The sequence below is a fragment of the Dama dama genome, chromosome 5 (assembly GCF_033118175.1).
Source record: "Dama dama isolate Ldn47 chromosome 5, ASM3311817v1, whole genome shotgun sequence".
NCBI lineage: Eukaryota > Metazoa > Chordata > Mammalia > Artiodactyla > Cervidae > Dama > Dama dama.
The window spans coordinates 3953455-3967746 of record NC_083685.1 but is presented as its reverse complement, the minus strand read 5'-3'; the positions used below and the strand labels follow the sequence as shown (position 1 = coordinate 3967746).

The 14292-nt window shown below is 54.9% G+C and overlaps 1 protein-coding gene across 1 annotated transcript; it reads right to left on the bottom strand.

Annotated features, from left to right (window-relative positions):
* Nucleotides 1-5080: 5080 nt before the first annotated feature.
* LOC133057988 (SEC14-like protein 3) lies at nt 5081-13781 on the bottom strand. The gene is made up of 12 exons (XM_061145084.1): nt 13728-13781; nt 12782-12857; nt 12473-12516; nt 12294-12353; nt 10894-11082; nt 9917-10012; nt 9014-9074; nt 7786-7869; nt 6853-6959; nt 6325-6464; nt 6053-6222; nt 5081-5202 (listed from the first exon to the last, which is right to left on the bottom strand). The coding sequence occupies exons 1-12, from the start codon at nt 13779-13781 to the stop codon at nt 5081-5083; spliced, it is 1203 nt and encodes a 400-aa protein (XP_061001067.1).
* Nucleotides 13782-14292: the final 511 nt, after the last annotated feature.

The window sequence follows — 14292 nt, the reverse complement described above, 5'->3', positions numbered from 1 at the left end:
GCTCCCCCCACTGCTGTGCTAGTAGCCCCAGCCCACCCCATGTGAACCCCTAGGGCCGGGGCCTCCATCCATCCTAGAAGCTGCAGCCGCAGGGCTCCCCTAGGTCCCCGCACACATCCGCTCTGTGCCTTTGAGCCAGCGGGAGTTTCAGTGGCCCCTCAGTGTGTGTGCCCGTGCATGCGTGCTCAGTTGTGTCCGACTCTGGGACCCCATGGGCTGTAGCCCACCAGGCTCCTCTGTCTATGGGATTTTCCAGTCCAGAATACTGGAGCAGGTTGCCATTTCCTTCTCCAGGGGATCTTCCTGACTCGGGGATTGAGCCTGAGTCTCCTGAGTCTCCGGCACTGGCAGATGGGTTCTTTACCAGCTGAGCCACCAGGGAAGCCCCCCTTGGTGAGGTAGGATTAGCAGACTCCTCCTAGCAGTTTGTGCGAGCTGACCTGGGAGGTCCAGAGCACCAGGCACAGAATGGGCCGTTGCCCCTCCCAGTTCTGCTCTGAATGCTGCAGGGTAGGGCTGCTGGATATAACAACATAACAGGATGCGCCATTAAGTTTTGTTTGGTTTAAACAACAAATAAGACTTTAGTACAAGTATGTCCCTAATATTGCATGGAATGTATATGCACTGAAAAATTCTTCCTTGTTTATCTGAAATTCAAATTTAACGAGGCATCCTGTATTTATCTGCAACTCTGCTCTGGGGTGGCGGGCATCCATGGAGCTGGAACACCTCCCCCAAGCACCCCAGCCCTCGAGAGGTGGGAGACACTGTCTCCAACTGCCTCTTTCCTGGACAGGGGACAGGGGACAGTTCTTAGTGACTGGACTAACTTGTGTTACCTCATTTGATGGGAAACAGGCAGAGAGGTCAACCGGACTGGAAGTGGCAGATGCTGGCTGTAACAGGAAATTGCTTTCGTGGGGCCTGAGAGGATAAGGCAGACCCCGGGTGGGGTTGGGGGAGATGTCTTTTCCCACCCCGGGGGCCTGGTGGCCTTTGACCTGGGGCATGCTGGGAGTTAGGTCCCCCAGTGGCCGCTTCATGCAATGCTCACGACCACCACGAGGAGGCAGCACCTTCCAATCTGCCCACCTTGGCTGGTTCAAACCACTTTCAAGATTATTGAGAAGCATACATGTTATTCAATCACTCCTAGTAGGCCTGATTGCAAGCTAAGTGTTTCCTGTGATGTGGCTTATTTACTTTACATCCACATTGTGTTTGGGTCTCTGTTTCCTGGAGTTGGAGTCCCTTGAACCCTCCCACCTCCCCCATCCCCCTTTCCTACTGCCTTCCAGCCCGTGGCTCTCTACAGACTCAGACGTAGAGCTGACTCACAGGCTGTGTGACTTTAGGCAAGTTACCTAACCCCCTTGAGTCTTGGTTCCCTCACTGTACAATACTCCGTAACGACCCTCTGAAGCTGCTGAGAGGGTTACAGGAGAAATGGCTTGCAAATTCGGCCAGAGTGGGTCTCACCAAGGGGGCTATTTAATCACTATTATGACTATAATGGGCAAGACACATCCACTTCAAGGACAAACAATTGGTGACTGTGTCATCAGATGAGTAATTTAGAGAGCAAGTATGCCAATTATACAGTTCAGGGACTCCAGTCCTAAGAATTTACCCAGAGGAAATAATTGGATGGTGATTCGAAGATGTGCATCTGAGGGTGATCGCCATGGTTTTTTTATACGAAAAAGTCTTAGGCACTCCTTAAAGCCCCAGTGTGTAAAGGAGCATTCTTCTGATCTGACCCTGCTTGTTACTGAGTCTCCTCAAGTCCTTTCTGTGTCTTGGTATCTTCTACGACTCCTGGAAGTCCCCGGGACCCAGTCTGAACATCCCAGCCCAGATTTCAGAGCCTCCCTGCCGAGGCAGCCTCATCTCTCACCATGACACACCCTGCACCTCTGACCTTGCCTCCCCCGACCCCTCCAGTCTCAGGCTTTGCCCAGGTCATGCCGCCTGCTGGGAATGCCCTCCCCACCCCCACATCCCTCTGTTCTCAGCCTTCGGGGTCCATCTTTAATGGTACCTGCTCCTTGAACCCTCCCTGCTACCTTCCCCCCCTCATCATCATGCAGCTCCCTCTTTGGACAAGAATCATCAAACGACACCCACGGAGAACACGGCTGGAGCGCTTACTGCATGCCAGGCACTGTTATGGAAACTCTGTCACGGCCTTTTCGGTACCTGGTGCTACCGTTATCATCCTACAGATGAGAAGCTGAAGTCCACGTGCGGTGAGCCTTCCGTCAGCAGTTAACTCTCACTAAATCCCACGTGAGTGAGAAGCTTCAGAGCCTTTCCTAAAATCAGGAGGCATTGCAGGCAGGTGGATGGGGGCGCCCGGGGTGGGGGAACGTGGATGCGCTCAGCCTGGCCCAGCTTGGCTGGGCCCTGGGGTCCCGTGTGGGCTCCAGGTGAGGCGCGTTCCTTCCTCAGCCTCCTCTGGGCCAATGTAAGGAGGCTGGGGAGGGGGGCAATGTCTCTTCTCATTATGGCTGCCCCCAGGAGGCTTCTGTGGGTTGCTCAGGTCTTGCTTCTCCGCAAAGTCTGGGTCTCCCCCTTCACACACACTGGGCAGCCTGCAGGCCTCCGCCTTCCTGCTGCTATGCTGCTCACTGGCCACTGCTAGACTGGGGGGCCCACTGGCCAAGGCTAAGCGGGGTCTCTTTCCCTCCCCATGTCACCGCCTGGACGCTGAGAACAAAGCGCCTGGCCCTGAGCGAGACTCGGCGCCTGGAGGCAGGGTGCAGGAGGGGTCCTGCTCGTCAGCTGTGGCTGTGGGTTTGCCACGGCTGGGCGTCGGCAGATGCCAAGGGGCACCTTTTGGCTCTTGGCTGCAGCCCTAGCCTAGGCTCTCTGTGCTACCCCTGCTCCTGCCTCCTGGTAGCAAGTCCCCACCTCTGTCCACAGTGGGGTCTGTGAACTGCAGTCGAGGAGCTGGGACAGATGCAGATAATCCAACAGCACAGCTCACAGCAGCCTCAGCCCCAAGGGTGGAAACGGTCCACCCCTGCTTCCTCTGCACCCCCGCTGCAGCCTAGGGGTGGGACCTTTCCCTCAGGGGGCAAGGGTGAGACCCGATGCCGAGCCATCCTCCCCCACCACATCCTTGCCCCACCTGCACGCGCTGCCACCATCTTCCAAGAGCATGGATCCATCCACCTCTTCTCTGCCTACCTCTCCATCCCTTATTTGTAGGGTGGCCAGATAAAATATAGGACACCCAGTTAAATTTTAGTTTCAGATAAATAGCATGTCCCAAGTATTGCTTTTTTTCTTCTAAATATGACAACCCTTTCTTCTCTTCCTCCTTCCTATCCACCCCTCTCCCCAGCCCCCTGTTCAGAGAGTTGGCGGTCTTGTCCCATTCTGGCAAGTCGCTGCAGTAACGGGAATTAGTGGTGGGAGGGTGGGAGGCTTTGGCTCCAGTCCTATTTCTGCCACCCATGGGCTGAAGGAAACGAGGCCAGCGCTGTTTCTGATCTATAAAATGCATCCCTAAGTGCAGGTGAAAAGTACTAGCTGCTGCTGCGCTTAGCGTGAATGGTCTCGGACTCAGGCCTCTTCTGACCATGGCGGGGCTTGCCCCAGCAGGCTGGGCTCTTAGCTCATTCCCAAGGAACCTCAAGTCCTTCGGTCCCCACCCACCCATGTTCTCTGTGGAACTCCTCTCCTCCTGTCAAGACATGTAGCAGGACCTGGGGCTCAAGCAGGAAGCTCCATGGGGCAGAAACTTCCGGAGCAGGAAGCTCCTGGGGCCGTGGTGTCTCCCCGCGTCACCCAGGGTCATGGTGGGGGGCAAGAGGCCACTTCTCAGCGGCCATGTGAGCTGTGGACTGGATGCTGGGCTTTGAAGCACAAGCCCTGCCTGCTCTGCTGTGAGTTTCCTTGGATGACCTGCTTAATCAGCATCGGGGGTCTCCATTGTTCCAACTGCTCAATGGGCATAATCCTCCTCTGCCCACAAACTGGGATTGGAGAGGGTGAAATCCAAGACGTTTCCGCTGGACAATCTAAGATATTCCTTCTTCTCTGTAAAAGTAGAGTCTTAGGTGGTGGTATTATGCAGCAATTAAGAGCAATGTCTTTGGAGTTAAAAAAAACAAACACCTGAGTCTAGGATGCTGTGTAGTGTTGGAAGAGTGACTTCACCTTTCTGAGCCTTAGTTTCCTTCTGCATATGTGACCGTGATATGTAACCCCACGGCAGGCGTGAGAGTGAAATGAGCTAAACTCATAAAGCACTTGGCACCGTCTATGGTACATCGAGAGAACTCAGTGAATGACGGCTGTGATTTTTTTTTATTGTTGCCAGGCAGCAGCTAGAGCCAGATGTGACTTCCTTTGCTTTTAAGGAAGTGCCTTTAATTTCTTGAAACATGAGCTGTGAGTTCCAAGGGGAGGTGGTAAGGGTAAGGTTCCAAGGTGAGGGGTTGGGAAAGCTGTGTGTCTTGAGCCAGACAAAGCCTTCTATAGACAGCTCCTACCTACCCCAGGGGGCAGCCACTGCCAGAAATCTGGGGGCTGGGTCACGTGAGTCTCAGGAGAGACCACACCCCGCCACAGCCCCTGTCCGAGGTGCTGAAATCTCCCCTTGTAGACTTCTTTTTATCTTGCACACCCATTTGTTCCCTACCTCCATTCAACTTCACATTAGTTGAGCATTTACTTATATAAGAGGTAGAAGTAAAAAGAATTTAGATACATCTCTGACCCAAGTTGCTGATAACCCGTGGGGAAGAAATTCAAGCTCACAAATGCCTCAAGAGTGAGAACAAAGGCTAGAAGATTCATTTTTCTATTTCTCGGGTTGCAGGGACATCCACCTCTTGTTTCTACCCTTGCTTCTTCCTCTTCTGCAACCTCAACATCCTCTGAAGTGGTGCCTCCCCTATTTTTCCTGATCTGACCACAGCACATGTGTTTTCCCCAAGGCAGCCCTTTCTCTTCTGACTAATGTCAGAGTCAAAAGGACTACTGAGCAACTTTTGGAGGGAGGTGGGGAGAAGGATATAGAGACAGAAAGCAAAGGGTCAGGGTCTCTGGGAAGTGAGGGAGCTGCCTAGTCAGGGGTGAGCTCTTTGTCGTATTTCTGCATGCCCTCATCCGGGAGCAGCACCTCCACTGTGAAGCTGACCTTCTTGGCGTGGACAAAGCTATAGGTGTTGTCAAAGCGCAGGACGTCTGGGGGGACAGATTGAAAGATGGGTAGTTGGGCCCGACTCCATCCTCCCGGCGCCCTGCCCCAGCCATGGGGGAGAACAGGTCGTGTTCCCACCTCTTGTGTTTGCCAAGTGGGGCCAAGCTCCCCCCACTCTTGTTCTCTTCCCCATGGGAACTGCCCCTCCTGAGCAGAGGCTGTAAACAGACCCTGACCTCCCCCTGGCACGTGCCCAGCCTGGCTTTAGTTGCACCAACTGGCAACAAGAACAATGGCCACTGCATCCCATTGTCTCCACACCTGGACAGTCACATGATGGGGTGTCCTCAGGGGGCAGCTGGGAATGTCAGAGGCCTACCAGCCCCCTTGGATGAAGTGGGGTGCTGGGCTAGGCCTGCACATGCCTCCTGCCTCCCTGCAAGCACCCTGAGAGGTAGGAGTTGTGACCTCTGCTCCACAGGTGAGCAAACCAAGGCTCCAGGTTGGTAAGACTTTCAGGACTTTTGCCCAGGGTTATGCTGCTACCACCAGGCTGAGCTACAACTCTGGTGCCACATTCAGCTGTGTGACTCTGGACAAGTTGATTTACTTCTCAGAGCCTCAGTTTCATCCTGGGGAAAGTCATCTCCCCTATTGTCTCTTGCCTGTGACCTGCGATGCTCTCAACCCCTTCAAGGCCTGTCTGTCTCTGGCTCCCCGCACACCGAGGGTGCGCTTGAGTGTGGACGGAATGAATGACTCTGTGGATGAATGGCACTGATCTAGGCTGCATTCCCTGGGAGAGGGGGTCACAGCCTCTCCGTGTCTTCCTCTAAACCGTGGCACAGGTGGCTCCATCCTTCCAGAGCTGGGGCCCGACCAGGGCAGACTTACAGACGCCGGCTTCCAGGCAGGTGAGGCTCCCATCCTCGGGCACCATGTGGGCGTTGTAGCGCTGGCTGGCCAGCACCTCCGTCATCTCTGCGGCCCGCTGCCGCTCCCCCATCTTGGTCTTCAGGAAAACCCCGAAGCCGATGTCACCCCCATCCGACGCGAACTGCCACCTGTGTTGGGGGGAGGGGAAGGAGCACGGGTTGCTGCCGAGCCTGAGAGACCCCCGAGGGGCGAGGGTCCAGCTGGGGTGTGGGCGGTGGCCTGAGGCCCACCTGAGGACACAGCCTGGGAACAGGATCTCGTATTCCACCTGGTGGGAGGAGCCGCGGCTGATCTGCGCCGAGTGCTCGTACTGAGTCTTCACCTGGTCCCGCACGTACATGGACTTGGGGATCTCCCCGCCGTAGTTGATCTGTGGACACAGAGCAGGATGGGCTTGCTCCCCGCTCCCAGCGATTGCATCATTCAGGCTGCGTCTCCTGTCCAAGATGTTTCCCCAGCTTCTGGAAGTATTCTGCTCATCCTGTCCTTCCCCACCCCCCAGGAAGACTTCTGTGTCCCACCAGCCTCAGTCAGGGCCTCTTCCGGGAAATTCCTCTCCCAGCGCATCCCTCTGGGTCAAAATTCTTCCAATTCTCATTTGTCTGAACAGCTGCCGAGAGCTGTTAGGGCAGGGCTGGGACTAACTCAATACCTGGCTCACAGGTGTCTCTCCATAGACACTGGTGGAATGAATGAGTGGATGAGAAAGGAACCCAGCTTGACTCCTCTACCCTCCCCTGTTCTGGGGCTCTTCATACCTTGGTTAAACATTTGGGGTTCCCATCTGGGTCGGTCAGGGTCCCCCCAAACTGGGCAGGCAGTTGCTCAGGACTAATGAGTTTTAGCAATCCTTCCTTCCAGTTGCCTGTGGGCAGAGGGGTTGAAGGGTGACTATTTAGCATGGAGGGGTCCCGTCAGCACCCCCTATTCCTACCAGAAGGGCCTGAGCTTGGTGGGTGGGGGAAGCCCTATAGGAGCTGAGCTGCCAAGGCTGATCCCCCAGCCTTTCAGGCCTTGGGTTGTAGAAGAGTCTTCCGGCGTTGTGTTGCTATGGAAACATGTTTTCCCTGGCTGATTGGTTTGTCCATTTCTGATGGTCTCCCAGTGATGAGTAGTCAAGATTAATGTTGTCTAATTGCCTTAAGGAGACTTTAAACCCCAATGAGGTCAAGGACCATGTTGGGGGCCTTGCAATGTGCAAATGGCCCACCCAAGTCAGACCTCTGGGTGGAAGAGGGGCAGCCTGGGGTCTTTGAAAGGACCTCCCCCTCTCTGCTGCTTCATCATCACAATCATAAAGCCCATTACTGTTCTTCACGCCCTGTGCAAAGCTCTGTGTTCTGGATGCTCAGGTGTCACGTGGCCCCACCCCTATAACCAATCCAAGCTATCCCCCCTACATGGCCATGGAAGGTTAATATAAAGAAACTGAGGCCCGTAGCCCAGAGGTTGACCAGCAACCAAACTGAAACTGATAAGGAGGAAGCTGTGAAGGCCTTGTCATCAAAGAGGTATGGCGGGGAGTAAGACAGAGGTAACTGGACAGACTCCATAGTGTAAGACCCGCTACACCTTTGAGAGGGAGGAGCCTCTGACTCTAGGTGATGTGTGGACCTCTGGATGGGGGTGAGGGGCCAACTTACTCCAAAGTTCATGAATAGAGTTCAGGGGATGGAGCTGGAACTACTTACTTCCCAACACTACAATTTTCCTGCGAGTGTCCTCACTCAAGAAGGGCTTCATGAGGTTGTATCCCACAGGGAACAGTTTTGTAGCTGGAGAGACATAAGCAAGTATAATGGGGAAAAAATAATTCCATCAGGCCACTCTCTCCATAACAGTCAGAGCCAACAGCGTGGAGGAATCATGAATTACCTTGGCAAATCTCAATGCCCTGCACCTGATAAACCATCCAACCAACGAAGACAACAAGCAGCCAACTACCCAACCATCCCATCATCCAATGTACCAAACAGCCAGCAGACCAGCCAATAGACAGCCAACCAATACTCACCAACCCATCAACCAGCCTACCAATCAACTAGCCACCCTACCAAATAACCAAACCCTACAAAACCAACTGACATATCAGTCAAGCAGAAAACCAATCAGTCAGTTAAACAACCAGCTAACTGCCCAACCAACTGCCTTTTCTAGTCAGTCAACCATTCAAATAACCAACCAGCAGTCCACCATCCACAATCCAGTCAAACCAACTAACCAGTCTGCCAACTAGACACTCACCCTCATAGCCAACCAAAATGCTAACTAGTCACTCACTCAATCTACCAAACTAACAACTATCCAATCAGCCAATCAGATATGCAATCAACCACCAGACAGTCAACTAGTCAGCTAACCAACTGGCTGGTTAAACAGACAACAAACCAAGCAATGAATCAACCAGTCAACCATCAACATACAGCCATCTTTCCATCAATCCACCCACCCAAACAACAAGTACCCAAATACTATTGAGTTCCCACCTGGCCCCAGGCCTGTGAGGGATACAAGAGAAGTGAAGAATCAAAGGCTTTGCCTTTAAGGAGTAGACAACTCAAGGACAGCAGGATGAATACATAAAGATAACTGCAGGCTCAGAGGGCAGTAGGCAGCAAAGGCCAGACTGGGCTGCACGGGCTGCCAATGGCAGAGGCAGTTTGAGGAGGGACAGACAGACGTGGGCAGGCGAGGTGAGGGGGGATTCCTGGACAAGCTGGGGTTGGAGCTGCCTTTCGCAGGAAAACCAACCATAGAATTTGCTGTTTATGGAGCACTTACTCTGTTCCAGGCACTCTGATTTGCATGCAGCCAAGCAACCAACCTGCCTGTCTGCTTCCAGGAAAGAAGGCACTATTACTGTCCTCAGAGTTCAGATAAGGGGCCGGAGCACAGAGGGTGCAGTCACCTGCCACACACCTTTCACAATGAGCATGAACTTCAGGGTCTCTGGGTAATTCTCTTCAAGGAGGCTGAAGAACTGCGGAACCAAGGAAGACCCCGTCAGAGCCCACACCTCCTCTTCTCCTATCCCCGTCCTTTGCAGCCTTCAGAAGGCTGCGGAGGGTTTCCCCTCTTTCCATCACGTCCATGGTCCCTGGAGGAAACCTCTCCACAGACTGTTGTGAGCACACTCTCATGATAATTACATAATATTAACCATCTTTAGAACAAACCTTATAGCAACAGCAGTACAGTGATAATGATGGCACTGCCCATTGAATGTTCACTACTGGGGCTTCACAGGTGGTACGGCGGTAAAGAATTTGTCTGCCTATGCAGCAGATGCAGGGGATGCAGGCTCGATCCCTGGGTGGAGGAGGTCCCCTGGAGTAGGAAATGGCAACCCATTCCAGTATTCTTGTCTAGAGAATCCCAAGGACTGAGGAGCCTGGCGGGCTACAGTCCATGGGGTCACAGAGAGTTGGTCACGATGGAGTGAGTGAGAATACACGCACGTTTGCCAAGCACGGTGTGTGCCGTTTATGTTTCAACTCACAGAAGTGTGGCTAGGTCCCTTTGGAGTGCAGACAACCAGTACCCCCGTTTTGTAGGTGAGGACAACGCAGCGTGGACGGATAGAGTGACTTGCCCACGTCACAGAGCGGAGGTGGCAGGGCAGGGGAGGGTTTGTTGGAAGCCGGCCCCTGTGGGGTCAGTATGTGGTCTTCGGGAAACACAGTGATGGGGCCCGGGCTGCAGTGGTGGGGTCCAGGAAAGGCCGCCACCTCTTACTAGATCCCGGCTCTGAGCGAGCAGCCAGGTCACAGATGGGCAAGCTGGTGGTTAAAGCAAGCAGGGGCGCCCGGGGCCTTTGCTCACCTCCTGGTACACTTCTACCAGGGGTTTCCAGAAGTGCTTCAGCCCCAGCCCCTCGCAGTCGAATATCATCACAATGGTCTCAATCTTCCTCCCCAGCTGCAAGCACAAGAGCAAGGATCAGGGTGCAGGCTCAGAACCTGGGGGATGGTGCCTCAGCATGTGACCCCCCAGGGCTTCTCCCAGCTCCCTGCTCTGTCCCCAGAGGAATGAGAGGACAAAACAGTGACTGCATTTACCACCCGTCCATCCACTGTCCATCACCCATTCATCGTCCATCCACCCTCCACCCGCCCGCCCACTCATCCATTAACTGACCCACCTATTCACCAATTCACCCATCTATCCCTTCATACGGCCGTTCATTTATCCATTCATCCCTCCGTTTGTCCAGCTAATATTTATTAAGCACCTATTTTGAGCCAGTCACTGAGAGTATGTCATATAGCTCAATAATCCAGTGTTCCTGTCCTTAAAGAGTTCACAGTCTGGTTGGGGAGACTGACCAGCAACCGGGTCACCACAGTCCTGAGCTGAGAGCCACGACTAGACAGCACAGAAGGTGTGGGGATGCATGTTAACCCAGATGGGGGCCTCAGAGAAGGTGACTGTCTGAGTCTTGAAAGATGGATAGGACAGAGCCAGTGGTGGTTTGGGGGGGAAACGTGTGTGTGCTGGGGGTTGGATTATCCCAACAGAAGGAAGAGCAAGGGCAAAGACTCAGGGGGGATCATAGTGGCTAGCATTGCTGAGAGGCCCCAGGTGCCGGCCACATACTCGTATTATCTAACTTCATCTCTGCAACCATTATCATTGTGTCAGTTTTGGAGGTGAGGAGACAGGCTCAGAGAGGGGTGAGGTGACTTTCCAAGGCGGCACAGCTGGGAAGTGTCGGAGCTGGGGTGTGAGCCCAGAGCCCTCTGACGGTGGCGCTGAGGGTGCAGGTGTGTCCCTGGGACCGCGGGCCCGGGCAGCCTCACCCGCTCCGTCTGGAGGTCACACTCATGCAGGATGCGCTCACAGTCCCTCATCTTGGTCTTGAGCAGGTCCTGCTTGGTGACCGAGAAGAGCAGGCCCTTGGGGTCCAGCGGCCCGATGATGTCGTACCACACGGGGCAGCCGTCTCGGTCATAGCCGCACAGGCCCCCAGGCATGTACTTCTGGATCACCTGCGTGAGGACAGACACGTGGAACTGGGCAGTGTGCAACCTCCCAGAGACCGCCTTGGGCTTCCCTGGTGGAAAAGACGGAAAAGAATCTGCCTGCAACGCAGGAGACCCGGGTTTGATCCCTGGACTGGGAAGATCCCCTGGAGGAGGGCATGGCTAAACCACTCCAGTATTCTTGCCTGGGGAACCCCATGGACAGAGGAGCCTGGTGTGCTGCAGTCCACGGGGTCGCAAAGAGACAGACACAAGTGAGCGACTGAGTACAGAGACCCAAGCCAGGCTGCCGTGGTCAGTCTGAGCCTGCACACACCCTGGTCCAAGCACCTTCCCTTCCCTGGAGGGCGGCCCCACTGTCCAGGCGAGAAAGCTGCGGGGCTTGCAGGGGAGGGCCTTGCTCACGGCAGGTACAGGGCAAAGGCGGGACTCAGCCAGGCCCGCCGGAGGCCTCTGGGCTCCTGAGTTCTGCCCCCAAAGTCTCCCATGCCCCTTTCCATGGAGAGGGGTTGGGCTTAGTGATGAAAAACATGGATACTAAAGGTGAGCAGACCTGGTTCAAAAAACAGATGCAGCTGCTTCCCTGCTGTGCACCCTTGAACAAGTGACGCCACCTCTCTGAGCCCCATTCCCCCCCTCCTCTGTTGGGGAAAGTCCTCAAGATCACATTGGCATAGCAGCCTGCCTGACTCAGAGCTTGTGCTCCGCAAATGAAACTAGGACTGTTGTTTAACTAAGGCACCACACTGGGCCTGTTCTCCCTGACTCCTCCGTGGGCCAAGTTTCTTCCCCACCTAGACAGGATGCTTTGAGCAAGGCTCCAGAGGGTAAGGGCTCAGAGCTGCAAGCTAACTGCTGCTGAAGAGCCTGTGTTTGGAGACTTGAGCTCAAATCCCGGCTCCACCTAGGGGCTGTGGGACTCCGGGTGGCTACGTAAGCACTGCTGAGCCTCAGTGTCCTCATGCGTACAATGGGTACTGGATCCACCTCAGGCGTTTGTGAGGATTAAATGAGTTCATGCAGGTACAGTCTTAACTCAAGCTTGGATCTTAATAGGAGATATTCATAATTATTACAGGAGATCTGGCTGCAGTTTCCCGGGGGTTCCACAGGCCTCTCAGGCTTGCTGCCCTCTACTCACGGTCCCCAGTGATGCCGAGGCGGCTGGATGGTACGTCTGTCAGAGACTGGGAGCGTGGGGGGTGCTGCTGGCTCACCTCAGGGGGCTGCCATTCAAGTATGTGGTCAATGTCCATGGTCTTCCGGAACTCCATGTACTGAAAGGGAGATGAGTGGTAAGGAGGGGATGGAGGAGGGGGATGGAGGTAGAGCCTGGAGGCGGGAACTGCCCCCGACAAAGGCCCTCACCAAAGTTTCAGAGGAGGATAGGTCTCACCTTGCGGAGCATGGCCTCTGATTTCTGAAGGTCAAAATTCCGAGCTGTGGGAAGATGGAAGGAAGGGGTGAGGTGCGAAAGAGGCTGCCTTGCAGTCATCTTGTCCTGGCCCTGAGCAGGTGGCGGGGCTATGGAGGGCACCGGGGTCCTTAGAGGGGACTTCCTTTCCTGTCCCTTCCCCTCTCTAGGACCTGAACGTGAAGCAAGATGATGTGATCGGATCCTGCGAGCCATGGGTCCTTCTGGAGCAGTTGGTACCAGGTCCCTCCTGCTGCCCCTCGCCCTGACCTCCCCCACATCCGCCCTCACCTCGGAGCCAGCGCAGAAGGAAATAGTCATCCGGGTTGGGCAGGGCGGGCAACACGTCCTGGACATTTTCTCGGAACTGGGAAGAGAGATGCTGGTTGAAGAGGTGTTCACACAGAGCCTTGAGCTTAGACTCGGTGATACATTTCTTTTTTTTTTCAATTTCTTTCCTTCTCTCCAGTGCAGTCTGGCCTGCGGTGATGGAAGATGGGTGGATGGAGGGATGGGAAGGTGAATGGAAGGAAGGCTAGATGGGTGAGTAAATAGAAAGAAGAAAGGATTGGTGGATAAATCAATGGGTGGGAAAAAAGGAAGAGGAAACCAATGAATGGACAGGAGAGATGCGGGCGTGAATGGACAGAGGAGAGATAGATCATTGGGTGGGGCGGGATGGGAGGAGGAATGAAGGAAAAGCTAGATGGGTGGGTTGGTGGGTCGCTGGGTTGAGATGTGAATGTATTCTTTGCTCTTTTCATTCGTTAGCCCCCCAAAGCTTCTTTTTTTTCCATCCCATTTTCTGTGAAAACATGGTTAGCGGTTATGCGTCCTCTTCCCCAATGACCGTGGGGATGACATACACACTCGGCCCCGACTCTTAGCTCTTACAGACAGGTCATCTCCCAGGGTCCCGGGGAGTGAATGGGAACAGAGTCTGTGGGCAGAGCTCAGCATCTTTGGCTCCCACCCACGGGGAGGTGGGGAGGTGGCAGGTCAGATAAAGTTCTCCAGGTCTGGCACCTGCCCCACTGTCTGCAAACAGTGCTGTTTCCCCCACCACTGCCCTGGGCAGGGCGGACGTCCCCGGGCACCGTAGGACCTGACCCCGGGTGACGTGACGGCCCAGAGACAGTGTCAAGGACGTGCTGAGCCCAGCAGAGGGGGAGGGTTCCGGCCACCATGCTCCCTCAGCCCCTCAGCCCCTCAGCCCTTGCCCCTTTCCTCAGCTCACCTTGGCCAGGGTCTCTGCCTGCTTGGGACTCAGGTCTCCCACTCGGCCGCTCATGGTGCTGGGTGAGGCTGGAGGGGCGGGGGCCGCTCCAGTCAGAGGCCGAGCCTGCTCTCTGGCCCTGACCAAGCCAGGTCTTTTGCCCCCACTCCTGGGCGTGGCTCCAGGGCGCCTCCTCCTTGGCCAACCATTGGATTGCACGTTACATAATTGGGATTAACTGAGGTCCCATGCTTGGCTCTGGACAGTTCTGGGGGGTGGGGTGGGGAGCAGGTGGGGAAAGCAGGGTGTGTCAGAGGTCCCCTGCCAGGGAGAGGAGGCTGGGAGGGAATGAGGCTGGCCTCCCAAGGTGTGGGTGTCCAGCCTGGGTGCCTGTAGAACCCCCTCAGTGCTCCCAGGCCTCTCCAGGGACAGGGGGACTTCAGGGGGAAAGAGTACTAATCCGAGTACTAATACTCGGCAAATACTAATAAAACAATGGGTGTGCTCCCTGCAGGCACCCTCCTCTCCAGCCCTCGGTCTCCCCCTCTCACTAATGAAGAAACCCTGCACCTACGGTCCTGCTAAG

Coding starts and splice junctions, on each gene's coding strand:
- LOC133057988 (XM_061145084.1), bottom strand. CDS start 13,781: ATGAGCGGCCGAGTGGGAGACCTGAGTCCCAAGCAGGCAGAGACCCTG. Junction 12,354..12,472: donor CAGAGGCCATGCTCCGCAAG/GTGAGACCTATC, acceptor TCTCCCTTTCAG/TACATGGAGTTCCGGAAGAC. Junction 7,870..9,013: donor GTTCATGCTCATTGTGAAAG/GTGTGTGGCAGG, acceptor ATGTCTCTCCAG/CTACAAAACTGTTCCCTGTG.